The sequence below is a fragment of the Populus trichocarpa genome, chromosome 1 (assembly GCF_000002775.5).
Source record: "Populus trichocarpa isolate Nisqually-1 chromosome 1, P.trichocarpa_v4.1, whole genome shotgun sequence".
In the NCBI taxonomy this organism is placed as follows: domain Eukaryota; kingdom Viridiplantae; phylum Streptophyta; class Magnoliopsida; order Malpighiales; family Salicaceae; genus Populus; species Populus trichocarpa.
In genome coordinates, this window is record NC_037285.2 from 35,514,314 (window position 1) to 35,529,768 (window position 15,455).

At 30.8% G+C, this 15,455-nt stretch overlaps 1 protein-coding gene and 1 long non-coding RNA gene across 3 annotated transcripts; both read right to left on the reverse strand.

Moving 5' to 3' along the window:
• Nucleotides 1-868: 868 nt before the first annotated feature.
• Nucleotides 869-4,757, reverse strand: LOC7487879 (putative glucose-6-phosphate 1-epimerase). Of its 2 annotated transcripts, none has more exons than XM_024592689.2 (9): nucleotides 4,394-4,757; nucleotides 4,052-4,198; nucleotides 3,357-3,431; nucleotides 2,677-2,736; nucleotides 2,436-2,593; nucleotides 2,209-2,340; nucleotides 1,786-1,888; nucleotides 1,496-1,595; nucleotides 869-1,387 (listed from the first exon to the last, which is right to left on the reverse strand). In XM_024592689.2, the coding sequence occupies exons 2-9, from the start codon at nucleotides 4,127-4,129 to the stop codon at nucleotides 1,170-1,172; spliced, it is 924 nt and encodes a 307-aa protein (XP_024448457.1). In that variant the 5' UTR covers nucleotides 4,130-4,198; nucleotides 4,394-4,757; the 3' UTR covers nucleotides 869-1,169. The 2 variants fall into 2 exon arrangements, with proteins under 2 accessions (XP_024448457.1, XP_002298547.1); XM_002298511.4 differs by having other exon boundaries at nucleotides 2,677-2,733; nucleotides 4,394-4,753.
• A 6,376-nt stretch (nucleotides 4,758-11,133) lies between these two features.
• Nucleotides 11,134-14,383, reverse strand: LOC112325736 (uncharacterized). Its single transcript, XR_002979645.2, has 2 exons — nucleotides 14,016-14,383; nucleotides 11,134-13,713 (listed from the first exon to the last, which is right to left on the reverse strand). It is a non-coding gene; the product is annotated as an uncharacterized LOC112325736 (long non-coding RNA).
• Between the last annotated feature and the right edge of the window lie 1,072 nt (nucleotides 14,384-15,455).

The window sequence follows — 15,455 nt, forward strand, 5'->3', positions numbered from 1 at the left end:
ATGGTATATTTGATGTTTGCAAAAAAAAAGTTATCCATCTTTGACTCTATGAGCCTGAAGGATAGAGAGAGATTACCTGCAGTATATATTGCCATAGCGTGTAAATTGTCCGAACTCTACAAAGAAAGATCACTCCAAGATGAGAAATTGAGCAATTCAAAGTTTCTTTCTATCCTGCAGTGCAATGGCATTGACTATCAGACATACCTTTCAGTTTCGGACAAGCACCACCATTGTCGAAAAACATAAGTTCTTGATGTGTGTGAATCACACATATATAGATTTTGTAGCCTGTCCAAAATATCTATATATGTGAGTCGAAAAACATAAGTCATAGGGTCCTGGGTGCAGCTTCAGATGACATAAGCTAACTACGGGTTCTGTGATTGAGATTTCTCGACTTCCAGAATATATTCTTCAAACAAAAGGTGCAAATACTGAAATATTTTTCAACTACATATTATATATGTCCACTAGATTTAAGATGCTGATGCTTCAGTTGTTTTTTTCCTGTGCAGTGATGGATGAATGAGGTGGTTAGCAAGGTTGGAATGAACTTCTCTGCAGGGCATTCATTCACATGTATCTGGGAGATGATCCCTTTGACAAGGATGCCATAGAAAAATCTGGGCTGTCCTTGCTTTCACTGTTCTAATCACTCAGTGGAACACTTTGCTGGACATACAGGAATAAGGTTCGAGTCCACTACCAAGCGACTAAGCATTGGTTCAATAAGAACAAGTATCTGGTGAGATTGTAGCTGATTCCATAATCAAATCCAAGTCAATCCCCACCCTTTGATGATAGTGCATATACTTTTCATGAATTTGATGTTTCTAATTTTAAGATTTCAAGAAATTTATAACAATTTCTGTATCACAACCATGGCATCACCCACTCTTAAATTTAACTATATCTTACATGGAAATTACTAGAAAGGCACATCACCTCATCACACTTAGGCAACATAAAAATATCTTGTTGCTCAATAATGTGACAGTGTGATCCCAAAATGATAAGCCACCATAGCAGTTTGTTTAATCTCACTCTAGATATATCCTAAAAGACACGAGGGGCAATATACAGAAAAGCAAGAGCATCCATATTGTACATTAAATAAAACAGTTGACATTGCTAACAAGAAACCTTCACTTAGCCCATGAATGAGATCAGTGAAAGCCATATAGAACCCTTCGAGGATCCAATTGACCACTGCAATAACTTGATGACACAGTAGAGAGTTCTTGGTAGCCCTTCCACTCCTCAAAAGGTTTCAAGGCAATTGGGGTTTCAATAGAAGCTGAATCCACGCACAACATGCTTTTGTAGTCTTCATCCCCCATATCTGGGAGAGCCTTGGCCTTTCTGTCCCAAGGATTCCACATAACTGCGTGTCAATCATGTAAAAAATGTAAGTAACACAGTGAGTGGTTAGGACCGCGGCAACTTGAAAGTTCAGCCACACAGTTAGAACATCAAGAAAACATTTTAGAACCTGCATCTGGCATCCCATCTTTCCGCAGTACAAAGGTTCTCTTTTTTTCATGATCTATGATGGCAATCTTTGAGGGGGTGCTCAAATATACCCTGTCAACCTAAAAATGACTTAATTTTAGTAGAAAAACATAGGAAAAAGGTCATGCTCCAACACATGGGAATTCAAATAAAAGAACAAAGTTGAAACTCATGAAATCACAATTCATTCGGTGGCTAGAAATTTCAATTATTAGTCTACGCAAAAGATTCAAATTCAAATTGACAGTAGAAGAAAATAAAGCATAGTACCTCGCCATCAAAGGTAATCGCATCTGCCTGCTCAGTGAACCTTTCTTTGTGCATTAGATTATCTAAGTAATCAAGTGTCTCCAATCCCTCGACACGCACTTCGCTGCAAATGAAACAGCATCATGCAACCCTCTGAAAAGAATAGCAATGTAATATCTACCAAATTCATGTTCTGCCAACTCCCTTTAAAATGAGAAAAAAAAGCATGCATGTTGATAGCAAAAACATATAGATTACAGAAATATGCACAATTCAGAATGAATAGGACTGGAATTATGAGGGAAGGGGCACCAGTCACAAACTTTAAGTCTAAGTCATTGCAAACGAAGCAATTGCTTTAGAATTCATGAGACAAACCAGTCACAAACTTTAAGTCTAAGTCATTGCAAACGAAGCAATTACTTTAGAATTCATGAGACAAACCTGATATCTGATACAGATAAGTAGTTACGCAGTGCAAAAGTGAAGGAGAAGGGCCTGTTATCTGTATTTCTCACACGAGATATCAAAGTGAGCTTGCTAGCACTGAGAGTGATACGAAGCCGCAGCTCAAAGCTGCAGAATACCATGAGATTCATAAGTTCATCCAATTGATGATACCCTTGGACATGTAGTCTTATTTTGTAAGGGTTAAAAATTTGCAAGCATACCTTTTAGGCCAGGTTTTCAGATCCTCTTCTGTGGACTTCAATATCAGATCCACTGATGACTGATTGTTTGTTGGAGGCAGAGGTGAAGGGTCATTGTCCAATGACCACAATTTGTTCCTTGCAAACCCATGTCGCTCCAATGAACCAAGATTCCCTAACTGAAATTGCAGCATGGACTAAGAAATATAATCTCAACAAGGACAAAATGATACGATTCTGCTTCGTTCCTTAGATCTCAAACCTGTTGAAAGCAGACAGGAATGCCTCCCCCGATGGCTTTTGGTGGCTTCCAAATTGCCTGCTAAGAAAATAATGCCTCATAAACAAGATATTATGGAAGTTATAGTTGTATGTAGCTTCTATACAGTTAATAACTCAAACAATGGTATGCTAGTTTGAGAGCAACTCGAGGTTTGCCATTTTTAATAAGAACAGCAGAGCACTAATGGCTAATGAGTAATGAAAAAAAAGTGTGGATTGCATATGTACCAAGAGAAATAGAACTAATGGAAAATGACGACCGGATAGCTACAGAACAAAACAGTTCAAAATACATTAAGCTTCTATCTAGTATTTGTCCTTTCTTGCGGTGATAGATTGAGATAAGCCAGCTAATTCTTTTACCATCATGTTGCCATGGTTGCTAGATCAAAGTTAAGCTATTATTCAAAAACTGCTGGAATCAACTGGTTTATTAATTGCTAAAGAATCTCAAGGCTCAACTACCTTGGACATGTACGAGAACAAAGTGAAGGCCAACATCCAAATCAATAGCATAGCTATCAAAGATTGAATTATCGATAGTGTAATATCCAGAAATCAGCAACTTGTCATTCCTAGAATCTAAATAAGGTTCACATGAAGCTTAAATATATCGGTAGTCTCAGAAGTAGTTAAACATGCAAAAGAAGAACTGCTCACCTTGCTGCTCATAAAAAGTAGTTCCTCTCTTCGTTCATTCTTCCATGAAACAACCTGCCCGCCATACAAAAGCACCTGAAACCATTTTTCAGTGAAGAGTTCTTTAGTGCTGAAGTTGACTCAATTCATTTTTTGCAAGTTGGTAAGAGGAACTTCAATATGTTTGATGGCTTAACCGAAATCCTACACCCGTGCAAACTATCTGTTCATGTGTACTGGGTAAGGTTCACGCATACAGCCCTAGAAGAATTCTTTCACTATGTGAAATTAGAACTCAACACAGCACAAGGTGTTTATCCCGGCCCAATCTATCCTAAGCCAACCCCTAATAGTAAACTTTTTTCCATTTCTTTGTGTTATTCCAGTTATGATTGCTATTTTTTTTTTTAATATCACTTTCAAGATTGCATATTTTAAAGGATATGAAAAGTGAAGATTGCTGCTTATTCAACTGAAATTCATTAATTTAATTACTCAATTATTTTACTCCTGCTTATCCTGATCTTTTTTTTTTCATTTTTTTGAAAATGGTTTAACATAATTCACTGCAAAGTATCTCTTACTTACCATAATTAATTGTTAATAATCATGCCTACACCAATTTCAATTTCTGTCTTAGATTACAGAAACATCACCTACAAGTAACCAAGAAAAAGTAAAGAATAAACAAGAATTCAAGGAGAAAGGGTAATTACCTCAGCAGAAGAGCCAGTAGGGTCAGTCAAAAGAATCCTTGGCAGTCCATCAGCATCATGAACCATATTCAACGGCATGGGTTTCAGCCTCAACCTTTCCCTTAGGCTACTCACTATTGGGTTCACTTTCCCTTTCTTCCACTCCAGCTATAACACCCACAGAAGGGAAAGGACAAAAAATAAAGAAAATCTCACTCACCACCACAACAACAAGAAACCAGAAACCAAGCTAACATAGCAGACACAGACAGAGAGAGAGAGAGAGAGAGAGAGAGAGAGAGAGGGAGGATAAGAATATAACATGGCAAAGTGGGATAGCATAATAAAAGAAAGAAAACTTACGTTTATTGTTGTAGTAGTAGCTGCTGAGATTTGTTAAACTAATAATAGAAGATTTGTAATCGGCTTCGAGTACAAAGAACAGCCCACCAACTCTCAGTTCATGACAAGTTCATATATATATATATATATAAAGGTGAAAGGTAAGGGCCATTAAAGAAAATACCATATGCTTCTTCTCTCTAATCTCTATGTGTGCGTGTGAGGGAGAGAGAGAGATAGAGAGATGGGAGGATGATGGGGACCTTGGTGAAGAGAAGAGAAAAGGATAGCCAAGGAAATGAAGCCAACTAGTTCACTTTTGTCATTGGATACTCTGTTTCGTTCATGTCTCTGTCAGTTAGCCAGTATTGCTGTGTTTTCTCTCCTTGTCTTGTTTTTTGTTTGCTTCCCCACCTTGGACTTTATGTGCACAAAATTCACTCTAATTGGACGAGTATTAGCCGTCTGATTTTGATCATAATTTCATCCCACGTATAAAATAATATATATATATATATAAAACTAAAAGAGAAAGAAGATTCATCGTATAGTTAAACATGTAATTACCAATTTGCTCTTCTTAAAAAATCAATGTTCCTGGGGTCGAGATAATTTTTATTTTTCAAGGTTTATTTTTTATTATTATATTGCTTGGGGTTCAAATTGTCTTTTCCTTTCTTGAGTAAAGTGAAATGAATAAAAAGTAAAAATTTTAAACCCGGCATCTACGTCTTTTTAATCCTTTTATTTTTTAAGTAAACTAAAATGGCTTAATTATTTTAAAAGCAAATTTTTTTAAACTCTTATTTAGGTTTTTTTTTTTATCTTTTCATTATATTTTATTTTGTTATTATCAAGTTTGAATAAGAATAATTTAGTATTTTTAATAAATAAAAAATATTATTTAAATAAAAAATAGTTGGTACATGAGAGGCGTACATGTTCTTATGGCTGCGTGTGCAGCGTCTCTCAACGACCAAAAACTCTCTTTTGTTGTATTATTGAAATCTTCAAGGTGTTTTTTTTTTTCCAGTAGGGTGGTGTGTGGCAGCGATGGTGAGATGGTTTGTCGGTGGTAGGTTTCCCCCCTCTATTCTCTCTCCTCCCATCGAAATTCGTGGCAGCCATTCAAAATTTTCGACTTATTCCTTTATTTATTGGCATTTCAACTTCGATCTTTATTCTTTTGATTTTTAATTTTTGTTCTTGACTCTTTTGTAAAATTTAATTTGTTTTTAATTTCACCATTCAAACACAATTTGTGATATATTATTTTTTTTTCAATTTGATCCTCATTCTTTTGATTGTTTTTTTTGTACTTTTGTTAAATTGATTTTTCTTTTTAATTTAACCCTTCAATAAAAAATTTGTAGTTGTTTTCTAATTTATTTTTTATTTCAACATTGATCTTCATTCTTTTAATTGTTATATTTGGTTTTGGATCCTTTTACATAATTGATTTTTTTTTCCAATTTCATCCTTCAGCATTTGATTGGTTGAAAATTGGGTTTCATGATTTATTTTTAAATATGGTGCTTCTGGCCTAATGACTCGGGTCACATGTTTGAAAAATTAATGTGGGTCAACATTACTTTTTATGTTATACGTATTTTTTTTTTTACTTCATCATTCAACATTGTATGTTTTTTTTAATGGGCTTCGTGGTTTTTCTTTATTTTTTTTCTATCAGATTATCCTGATTTCATGATCTATGTCGCGAGCTTGATGGATTAACTCAGTTTGGCTTGACTCTTATTACTCAGGTTACAGGTTTGTCATGCTAACTCGGGTTGACTTGGACTGGTTTGTTTTTGTTAATTTTTTACTCAATTTTGTTCTTTTTGTAGTTAATAGGATAAGAATTGAGTTATATCATTTTTTTCACAGTTATCATGATCATTTTTTTATTTGATTTATTTGTTATTGTTACTTTTTTTTTTTATCATCTAGTTAAAATAAAACCAACTTATTTAATGCAATTAAAACAATAATCCAAGTTGAAGATTTTTCTTTCAAATTTAAAACATGTGTGCAGCACATTAATATTATTTTTTTACAAAAAAAAAAGTCTGACCCTGCATCTTAGCATGGGTACACATCTAGTTTGGCATTATATATCATCCGATTTGATTTCATCCAATTTTTATTTGGGCGCAATCAAATCAAGATGGATAAAATACAATCCAGTTTGATTAGATTGGGGTAAGATGTAGAGGTGTACATGGGATTCATTTAGTCCACCACTCACCATTTTTTTAAAACCTTTTATTTTATTTAATGGAGTTGTTATTATGATTTTATGCATGGATTTGAAGTTTAAATCTTAATTTGTGGTTTTATAATTCATTGATGGATATGTAGTTTGTCGTTTAAAAGTCTGTTTGTTTTGTATAAAATATTTCATACAAAAGTATTTTTTAGATTTTTCTATATTTGTTCCTAAAAAATATTTTTTTGTATTTGTTTCCTGTAAAATAGATCAATGAAAAATATTTTATAATCGACTTTTAAACTTAGTTCATTTGCTGAAAAATATTTCCAACTCATGAAGTTCAGTAAAAATATTTTACAAATAGTAATTTACTTATAATATCGATCAACTATTCCAACCACCACTACCATCACCTCATTACTAGCGCCATCTCCTTCACCACCATGATCATCTCACCACTACCGCCATCAAACCACAACCGTCATCTCACCCCACCTCCTCATTTACTATTGTCATCTCACCATAACTTCTACCACTATCTCACCACCATTACCATTGAAAAACATTTTTCAGAAAAGCATTTTTCAAGCCAAACATTGAAAAATATTTTATATGAATAATATTTTACGGAAAGATATTTTACATGTAAAATATTTTCTATTTGTTAAATATTTTATGAGAAAAATGGACCTTAAGTTTATATTTTTTTTCTTAAAATTGATTCAATATAAAAAATATAGATCGAGTTGGGCACCTGGTTGAAGTGGGACGGAAGTTTATGATTTTGGCATATTTTTTTTAATATATATTTCTACTTTAATTTTTAAGAATTTCTAGAATTTTATACTTTATTTAATTAGACAAGTGGTTTAAATGGAAATGACTAACATCTCAAATTGCATTTTTATTTTATTTTATCTTTATATTTAATATTATTAATCTTTATTAATTTCTATCAGCATTTTTGTCAATAAGATAATGAAATAATACAAATTTGACGACTTTGGCTTTTTCCCTGGAGCTCTTCTTGATTCTTTTGTTTGAAGGGTTTTTTTTTATAATTAATAAATCTTGTTGATAGATAAAGTGGTAGCAACTATTCCAATGATACAAATTAAAGGATGCAAGGCATGTAGGACACTATAAAGTTCCTTTGCTCATTTCTAATTTTGAAGAAATTTCTTTGTTTGACTTTTTGAAGAGAGAATTTTGCAAGGTGATTGTCTCTTGAAAGGGCAAAGTGTGCATGTTTCTTATCTCAAGTAAAGAGAGATTAATTGAGGCAAGTTTTAATGATTCTTATGAAGAGATTTTGTATCATGTCAAAAATAAAGAATATTTATTTTGATAGCTATTTTCCACCACCATCGAATGTTTCTTATGTCAAGTAAAGAAAGATGGTAGGCATCTTTATAATGTAAGGGAATTTTTAAGGTAACAATGAGATCGTAGAAAATCTCACAAAGATTAAGCCTTTTATAAATATGGATGACGAGGCTGTAAAAATCCTCATTATAAAGATTAAGGGTGCTTTTTGTGGCTCGATAAAACTAGACTTGGAAAATTTGGTGGGCCCGACAATACCTACAAGAAAAACACTCTGAAGCTTAAATCAATATAGTGTTTGTTCAAGTGACGAGAAAAATAAATATTTTATAGGCTTAAATGTTTCTTAAATCTTGTTTAAATCTTGTATCATACTTATGTTTTTTTAGACATATGTTGTCTAAAAAGATAGAATCTAGAGATGGTTGCTCTAAGAGACCTTTCATTTAAAGAGATGAAGCTCTGTATATGTATATTTTCTTAAGATATTTTATATAGATATCTAAATTATAAGATATTTAATAAATATCTTATAACTATCTAGGATATATATATATATATATATATATATATATATATATATATAAAGAGAGAGAGAGGTGTATAAATTGAATAAAACACTTGTGTAGTTTTTCATGTATCATCATTAGATGATTGACTGGACGACATAAGATACTGGGTTTGAAAAACTAGAAGCTTGCAAATAAGTTTCATGTTAGGTTTAAAGGAAACTTTGATATTTATATTGGTACTAATGATAGAAGAAAAAAGCTTTTGAAGAATGTGTTGTGTGTGTTCGTAGAGAGCAAAGTGATGCTTAAAAAGGAAAAAGATGATTGTAGAGAAAAGATCTTGTCTTATTTATATAGCCTTGAACCCACATGGTTATGTCCATGCACGAATAAGATAATCAATGTGTTTAACACCTATAATTTCAGACAACTTGAATAAAAAGGCCCAAGTTGACAATAGGCCTATGTAAAAGCTGCCTTTATTATAATTTTTATATGTTGTATACTATTAATGATGATAATAGAATTAACCTTTGAGGGACATGTACGCTTTTATTAAATACATCTATGTTTTGTTCAAATTTAACACAAGAATATAATGTGTCTAGGAGGTAGCAGTTAGCTACAAGGTGTATTCACTTGGTCTAGGGTTCGTCTTGTATAGAAACTCAACATGTTTTGTTCGAGGTGTTGTCTTATTGGGCTTAATGACCACACAATGTTCTATTTGATAGATGATATTATAGACTTATAGGCTATTAGATTTTCCAAAGACTCAAATTGATGATCCTAATTCTAGTGAAGAAATGGGCTGTATAATATGCACAAACTTGAATAGATATAAGCTTTACTTAGGCCTTAGATGCTTGGGTTAGTTTCATAATTCATTGTGACTGTAGACATAGTTCTCCAACAAGTCTTATATGGAGTTCTAGGATATAGGTCATGTAGTTTAGGGTGTAAATGATAGTCCCATTAGTATACAAGAATTCAAATCACATTGATATAATATATAGAAATTTGGTTTAACCTTAGTAAAGTGAAACAAGTAGACAATAAGGAAATCATGAATAATGAGAGGCATCATTTCAAGAGTGAAGTACCAAATAATAGACTGAGAATTTGTGAAACTAACGAATTGGAGCATAATTGTCTTTTTATTTATTCATATATAGTAAATTGACAAGTATACCCTTGGATTAAAAAAAACTTAAATAGTAGGTTTAGGGGCCTTCTGGTCTTTTCTCTTAGTTTGTTTTTGTAATTATAAGGGTAATCAAGGGTATTTTTATCTTTTAACATCGTTTAAATATTATTTAATTTTAAAAAGCTACTGGCGCGTCCAGTGCACACGCCAATGTATGGAAGACATCCATGCTTTTTGGGTGGCATGGACGACGCCTCCCAATGGAATAAAAAACCTATTTGTCTTGTTTTTGAATGAGCCGCCAAGTCCTCTTCATTCTTGAGCAGCATGTGTCAGCGATGGTGGGGCAGTTTGTTATCGCTCAACCTGTCGGCAAATGAACCCCAACGTATGTGGACGACTCATGTGGCCCATTCTGATCACCATTCATAACCTTCCTTGGTGTTATTGGATTCTTCCCGTCGATATCTTTTCAATTATATCGATGGTGTCATCATCAGAATTTCAATGTGTCTCTAGGATCTTTTTCTTTCTTTCTTTCCCTGTTTTTCTCTCGTCTCTTTTTATTGTAAATTGTGTCGGCTTATTTTTAAAATTGAAGAGAGTCGCACGTGATATATAAGACTCATATGTAACAAATATCATTTGCAATTCTCTAAACTATACTATTTTTCTATATATATTTTATTTATTTATTTTTAAAGCGCTAAAGTACAAAAACACTCCAACTTGACTAATAACAAATGTGGTTTTTCTATTTACATAATAACAAGTCACTAAAATTAGGACCTCAAGATAGTTTGTCTCTTGAAGGATCCTTGCATCGCGCTAGACGAGCAAATTTGTAAGATGCATATATATATATATATATATTGATTACTCATGTTTAGTAATATCTACAATTGTAAACTCTTGAAAAACTACAAAAAATAAAAAAATAAATAAAACTTGATAAAGTATTGAATCTCATATATACTAATATTTATATTTTAATATTATAAAACTAAAATATTTTTACATATTAAAATTATTATATTATTATAATAATTATTTTTGTCCATACCAATCTTTTTTTTTAATTTTTTTTTCATATAAAATCTATATATAACATAAATAAATAAATAAATAAATAAAGTGTTGAATGTGACTAAATTTTTTATTAGGGCTCCAATATTTTTTAACATTACAATGTTATAATTTAAATTTTAAAAAATCTTTTTATTTTAAATAGTTCATTTTTATTATACGCGAACAAAATATTAAAGACCTAGGCATGGATAAAACTTTTAATATTAGTAGAGTTTGATAAAAGATATAAATATTTTCATCTAACAAGTCAAAGTTAAAATAAGACAATAATCAAAGGTCTCTTTATAAAAAAAAAACAACATCCAATTTTTTTTATATTATTATTATTATTATTATTATTATTATTATTATTATTATTATGCTAAAGATAAAAATCTCATTGAAATGAAAATGAGGAAGGCTTATACATCTTAGATTTGAGACCAACCAAAATACAAGATGATTCTCTAAATATGAAAAGAGCATTTATGCCATATTAAGGGTGATGAAAAACAATTTACTTGGAAATTAGAATTTTAAAATCCACATATAAAATATAAAAAATATTTTACAAGCGGATGGATAATTGGTACACTCTTTCATGGTAATCCATCTATAATACTCCTTTTCTAGCATACTATTTTAATGTAAATTATTTTTTTAAAATTCACTATGTCTATAATCTAAGCTTTCATGCGCAACATTTATAAATAAAAAAATGAACATTAAAATTGAGATTTGAAAAAAAAATTATCTTGATTAATTGAAAACTTAATCATGTTAAGAATCCTCAGACCACTATTAAATGATTAACAAATGGCTTGTTAAAATGTCTTTTTTTCATTGGAGTATAACAAGAGAGAGAGAAAATAAATTATACTATTTAAAATGGCTTTTTCCATTGGAGAAGCACTCAGTACTGATTCAAAGAGATCCAAAGCCTAGAATATATAATAAATAGACAAGGAAAGAAAGTTCAGTGGTTGATCAAATCAAATCAAGAGCTATGTATCTTAGCAACACTTGTAGAAAAAACATTAAGATACATAGATCTGTTCTCTTTTTTCTTTTTCCTAAATAAGTGTGCATCTAGGAAATGCAAGTTGCATAACATGCATTATGTTATACAATTTTTTTTGAGTATTTGTTTTTGGAATTTAGCATAGAAAAAAATTAGAGAAATAACACAATTCCAAACTTAATTGGAAAAATAACACAATTTAGCGAATCACGTAAGTCACATATGACTCTCTTAAATTATTAAATGAACTAGAACAAATTAAAATGAGTAGAGAGAAGAGAAAAAAAAGAAACAAAGAAAAAGATAGAGACCTATGAGGTATACCAAAACTCCAACGACGACATCACCGATATTATCAAAAAGATCTTAACGAGATGAATTCAATGACATCAAGAAACAATACCATCAAAAAGATCTTGATAAAAAGAGTCCAGCAACACCAAGAAAGGTCACTAACAATAACCGGAGTGGGCTACACGAGCCGCACAAAGGTGAGTTAGCCAACATCCATCTTTGGACGGCTTGTATGACCCACTTCGATCATCGTTAATGACCTTTCTTGGTGTTGTTAGACTCTTATTGTCAAGATCTTTCCGATGATATTGTTTTTGTCATCATCGGAATTTTAGTGTTTATAGGATCTTTTTTTTTTCCTTTTCTCTCTCCTTTCTCTTTATGTATTACAATGAAGAGAGAAGAAACAAAAGAAAAAAATAATTCATAAGGCACACCAAAGCTCTAATAACAACACCATTGGTACCATCAGAAAGATTTAATGATGACACCACCAGTATTACCGAAAAGATCTCAATGAGATAAATACAAAGGTAACAATAAAGGTCATCAACGATGACTAGAGTGATCCACACTAGTCATCCAAAGGTAAGTAAGCCACCCACCACTTTCTAACATCTCGTGTAGACCACATCAGTTATTGTTGATAATCTTTCTTGGTGTTGTTAGATTAATCTTATTAAGATCCTTTCAATGGTACTGAGTGCATCGTTTTTGGAGCTTTAGTGTGCCTCTTGAGTCTTTTTTTTCCTGTTTTTTTCTCTCATCTTTTCTTATTATAATTTATGCTAACCTATTTAATAATTCAAGAGAGTCGCATGTGACACATACTACTCATGAGTTGTAGATGACATATGCAACTCGCTAAACTATGATATTTTTCTAAATATTTTATGGATTGTGTTATATTTTCAATTTTTTTACTATGTTATATTCCAAAACACTCCACTTTTCTCATCTATCTTAAGATGTGTGACTTGTAATTTCAATAAGTTCTAAGAGATTTTCTCTTACATATTATTGGAGAATATCGTGTTACTAATTTTCTGATCCAAGAAATAGTCACCTCAACCATAAAAGATTATGTGAAGAAGGCAAGTTATTTTTGAAACACTTAATGTTGGTCTTTGTTTTAAAGCTGAAATAAATATTGATTAGTTTCTCCATTCAAAATAGAAAAATCTAAAGGTGAAGGAAAACAAAATCAACACCACTCAAAAGGTATAAAAACTCCAAAAAGTGTTTGTACTTGAAAATGAACTTGGATTTAATGTTGTTCAAGGTCTTAAAAAACCTGAAATTGAAGCTAAAAATGAAACTGAACTTGAAACATCAAGCTAAATTCATCAATTTTGTAAAGCATTTATACAATAAGATTATTTTTAATACTAATCTATTTATTTTTAATTTTCTTTAGACTATTCCTTTTATTCTAATAGATGGATGCTCTCATGAAATGTGAAGTTCTAATTTTTTTGCCAATTTGAGACTTCTACATCAATGTCAAATTATCAAATTACCAAGTAATAAACATTAGACACATGATTATCATCATTAAGATTTAAAAGCTTCATATCCAATGACATTGAAATTTATAGATGTCAAAGAGACAATGAATTTGGTGCTTACATATTTTATAGATGTAAAATATGTACAATAATAGCACAGCACTAGCAAGACATATCTAATATACTATTAATTATAGCACGATTTATGGAGTCATAATCCATGAAAGTTCTGGTTAAGAGGTCTTTATCAAAACTACAAAAAAACAAAGCATGAAACTTTATCAAAATTAACAAAAAAAAAAACCCATTTTTCAAAACACCAAAAAGCTACCATTCAAATAAAAAAATTAAATTTTATTAAACTTAAAAGAAAACAATTTGTTCATTGTCAAATCAAACATTTTCCTACTTCACCCAAATCTTTATGAGAATGTTAAGCATTGTAAACAAAGAATAATAATAATAATAATAAAATCCAAACAAATAAAAATTATGCTCCCAAAAGCTTTAACGTTCAAATAAACAGAGAAAAAAAAAAGAAGAAGGAAGGAGTACCTTTGCACAGTAGGTAGGTCTTCATTTCTTCGTATCTTTTTTCTTACTCTTCGTACGCCGATCCCTCTCCCTCCCCTACCGGTTCAATAAAACAAAAAAAACCCACCGCCATGTCTCCGTTGATCTATGCCTAACTCCTCAACCTCTCCTTTTATGTAAATGTCCCTCTCCTATCTTTTCCTGTAGTTTTCTCTACCCTTCTTCTCTCCCATTTTATATCACTATCCTAGCATGAAGATAAGGTTGTACCCATATCTCTAGTGTTTAGAAAAATGGAGAAGCTTGCTTCAATCTCATGCTTTTAGATGCAAGAAGTCAAAAAAGATGAAGACAAAATTATGGTAGCTAGGCAACCACGTAGCATCGTGTGAAAGAAGGTTTTTTTTTTTTGTTTTTTTACAATAATGGAGTTTCTGCAATATCTATAGTGAGAGTATAATTAAGGAGCCACTTCTCTTAATTATTTGATTTTTTAATGGCTTAAGATTCTTAAGAAAATGGAAATCAAAATTGGAATCACGAGTCTCTCTATTTTTTGATGAAAAAATGGAATGGGATTTCTTCTTTACGAAAGAAATGCTTGAATGTAAGAAATCTTAATAAAAGAGAAATATTAATACTAGTTGAACTACAATTCATTAGCAATTACTAGTTATTAGTAATATGTAGGGTTTAAGGTATGTTTGTTTTTGTATTTCAAAAGCATTTTTTTAAAAAAATTAATTTTATTTTTATTTTTTTTTGTTTAAATTAATTTTTTGTTTTTTTATATCATTTTAATATGATGATATTAAAAATAAATTTTTTAAAAATAAAAAAAAAGATATTAATTTAATATATTTTCTAACAAAAAAATACTTTAAAAATTAATCACTATTACATTTTTAAATACCCTTTAAATGTAGTTGTCTGAAATTATTGAATCTCTTTATTTGCTACTATGAACATGTAGTGTTTGTTTGTTTTTGTGTTTTAAAAAAAATTAAATTTTTTTATTTTTTTCTTTATTTAAATTTATTTTTTTGTATTTTCAGATCGTGCTGATGTTAAAAATAATTTTTAAAAATAAAAAAAAAATATTATTTTGATATATTTCCTAATAAAAAACACTTTAAAAATTAATTACTACTACATTCTTAATTACCCTTTTAATATATAGTGGTCTGAAATTCGTTGAATCTCTAATTTTTTTTATTATTATTATTATTGATAACTTAAAATAGGAAGTGATCAAAGAGGATTCTTCCTCTAAAGTTGACGCATAAAGATGCAATAAAAGACTCCAACATCCATTTCATTTTATCAGAAACACTTTTAAACGACGGTTGTCGTTTAATGAAGTCTTAAATATACTCGTCACTAAAAAATGAACCCAAGATGAAATGCTTCTGAGCCATCCAATCTATTCCTTCTTTTATAAAGCTTCGGTGCCTTCTAGGA

What these genes read in the sequence shown, in the direction of transcription:
- LOC7487879 (XM_024592689.2), bottom strand. Translation starts at nt 4,129, where the DNA reads ATGCCGTTGAATATGGTTCATGATGCTGATGGACTGCCAAGGATTCTT. An exon ending in TACTTTTTATGAGCAGCAAG is followed by an intron (nt 2,737 to 3,356) that starts GTGAGCAGTTCT and finishes TTATTTTCTTAG; the next exon opens with CAGGCAATTTGGAAGCCACC. An exon ending in TTATCTGTATCAGATATCAG is followed by an intron (nt 1,889 to 2,208) that starts GTTTGTCTCATG and finishes TTTCATTTGCAG; the next exon opens with CGAAGTGCGTGTCGAGGGAT.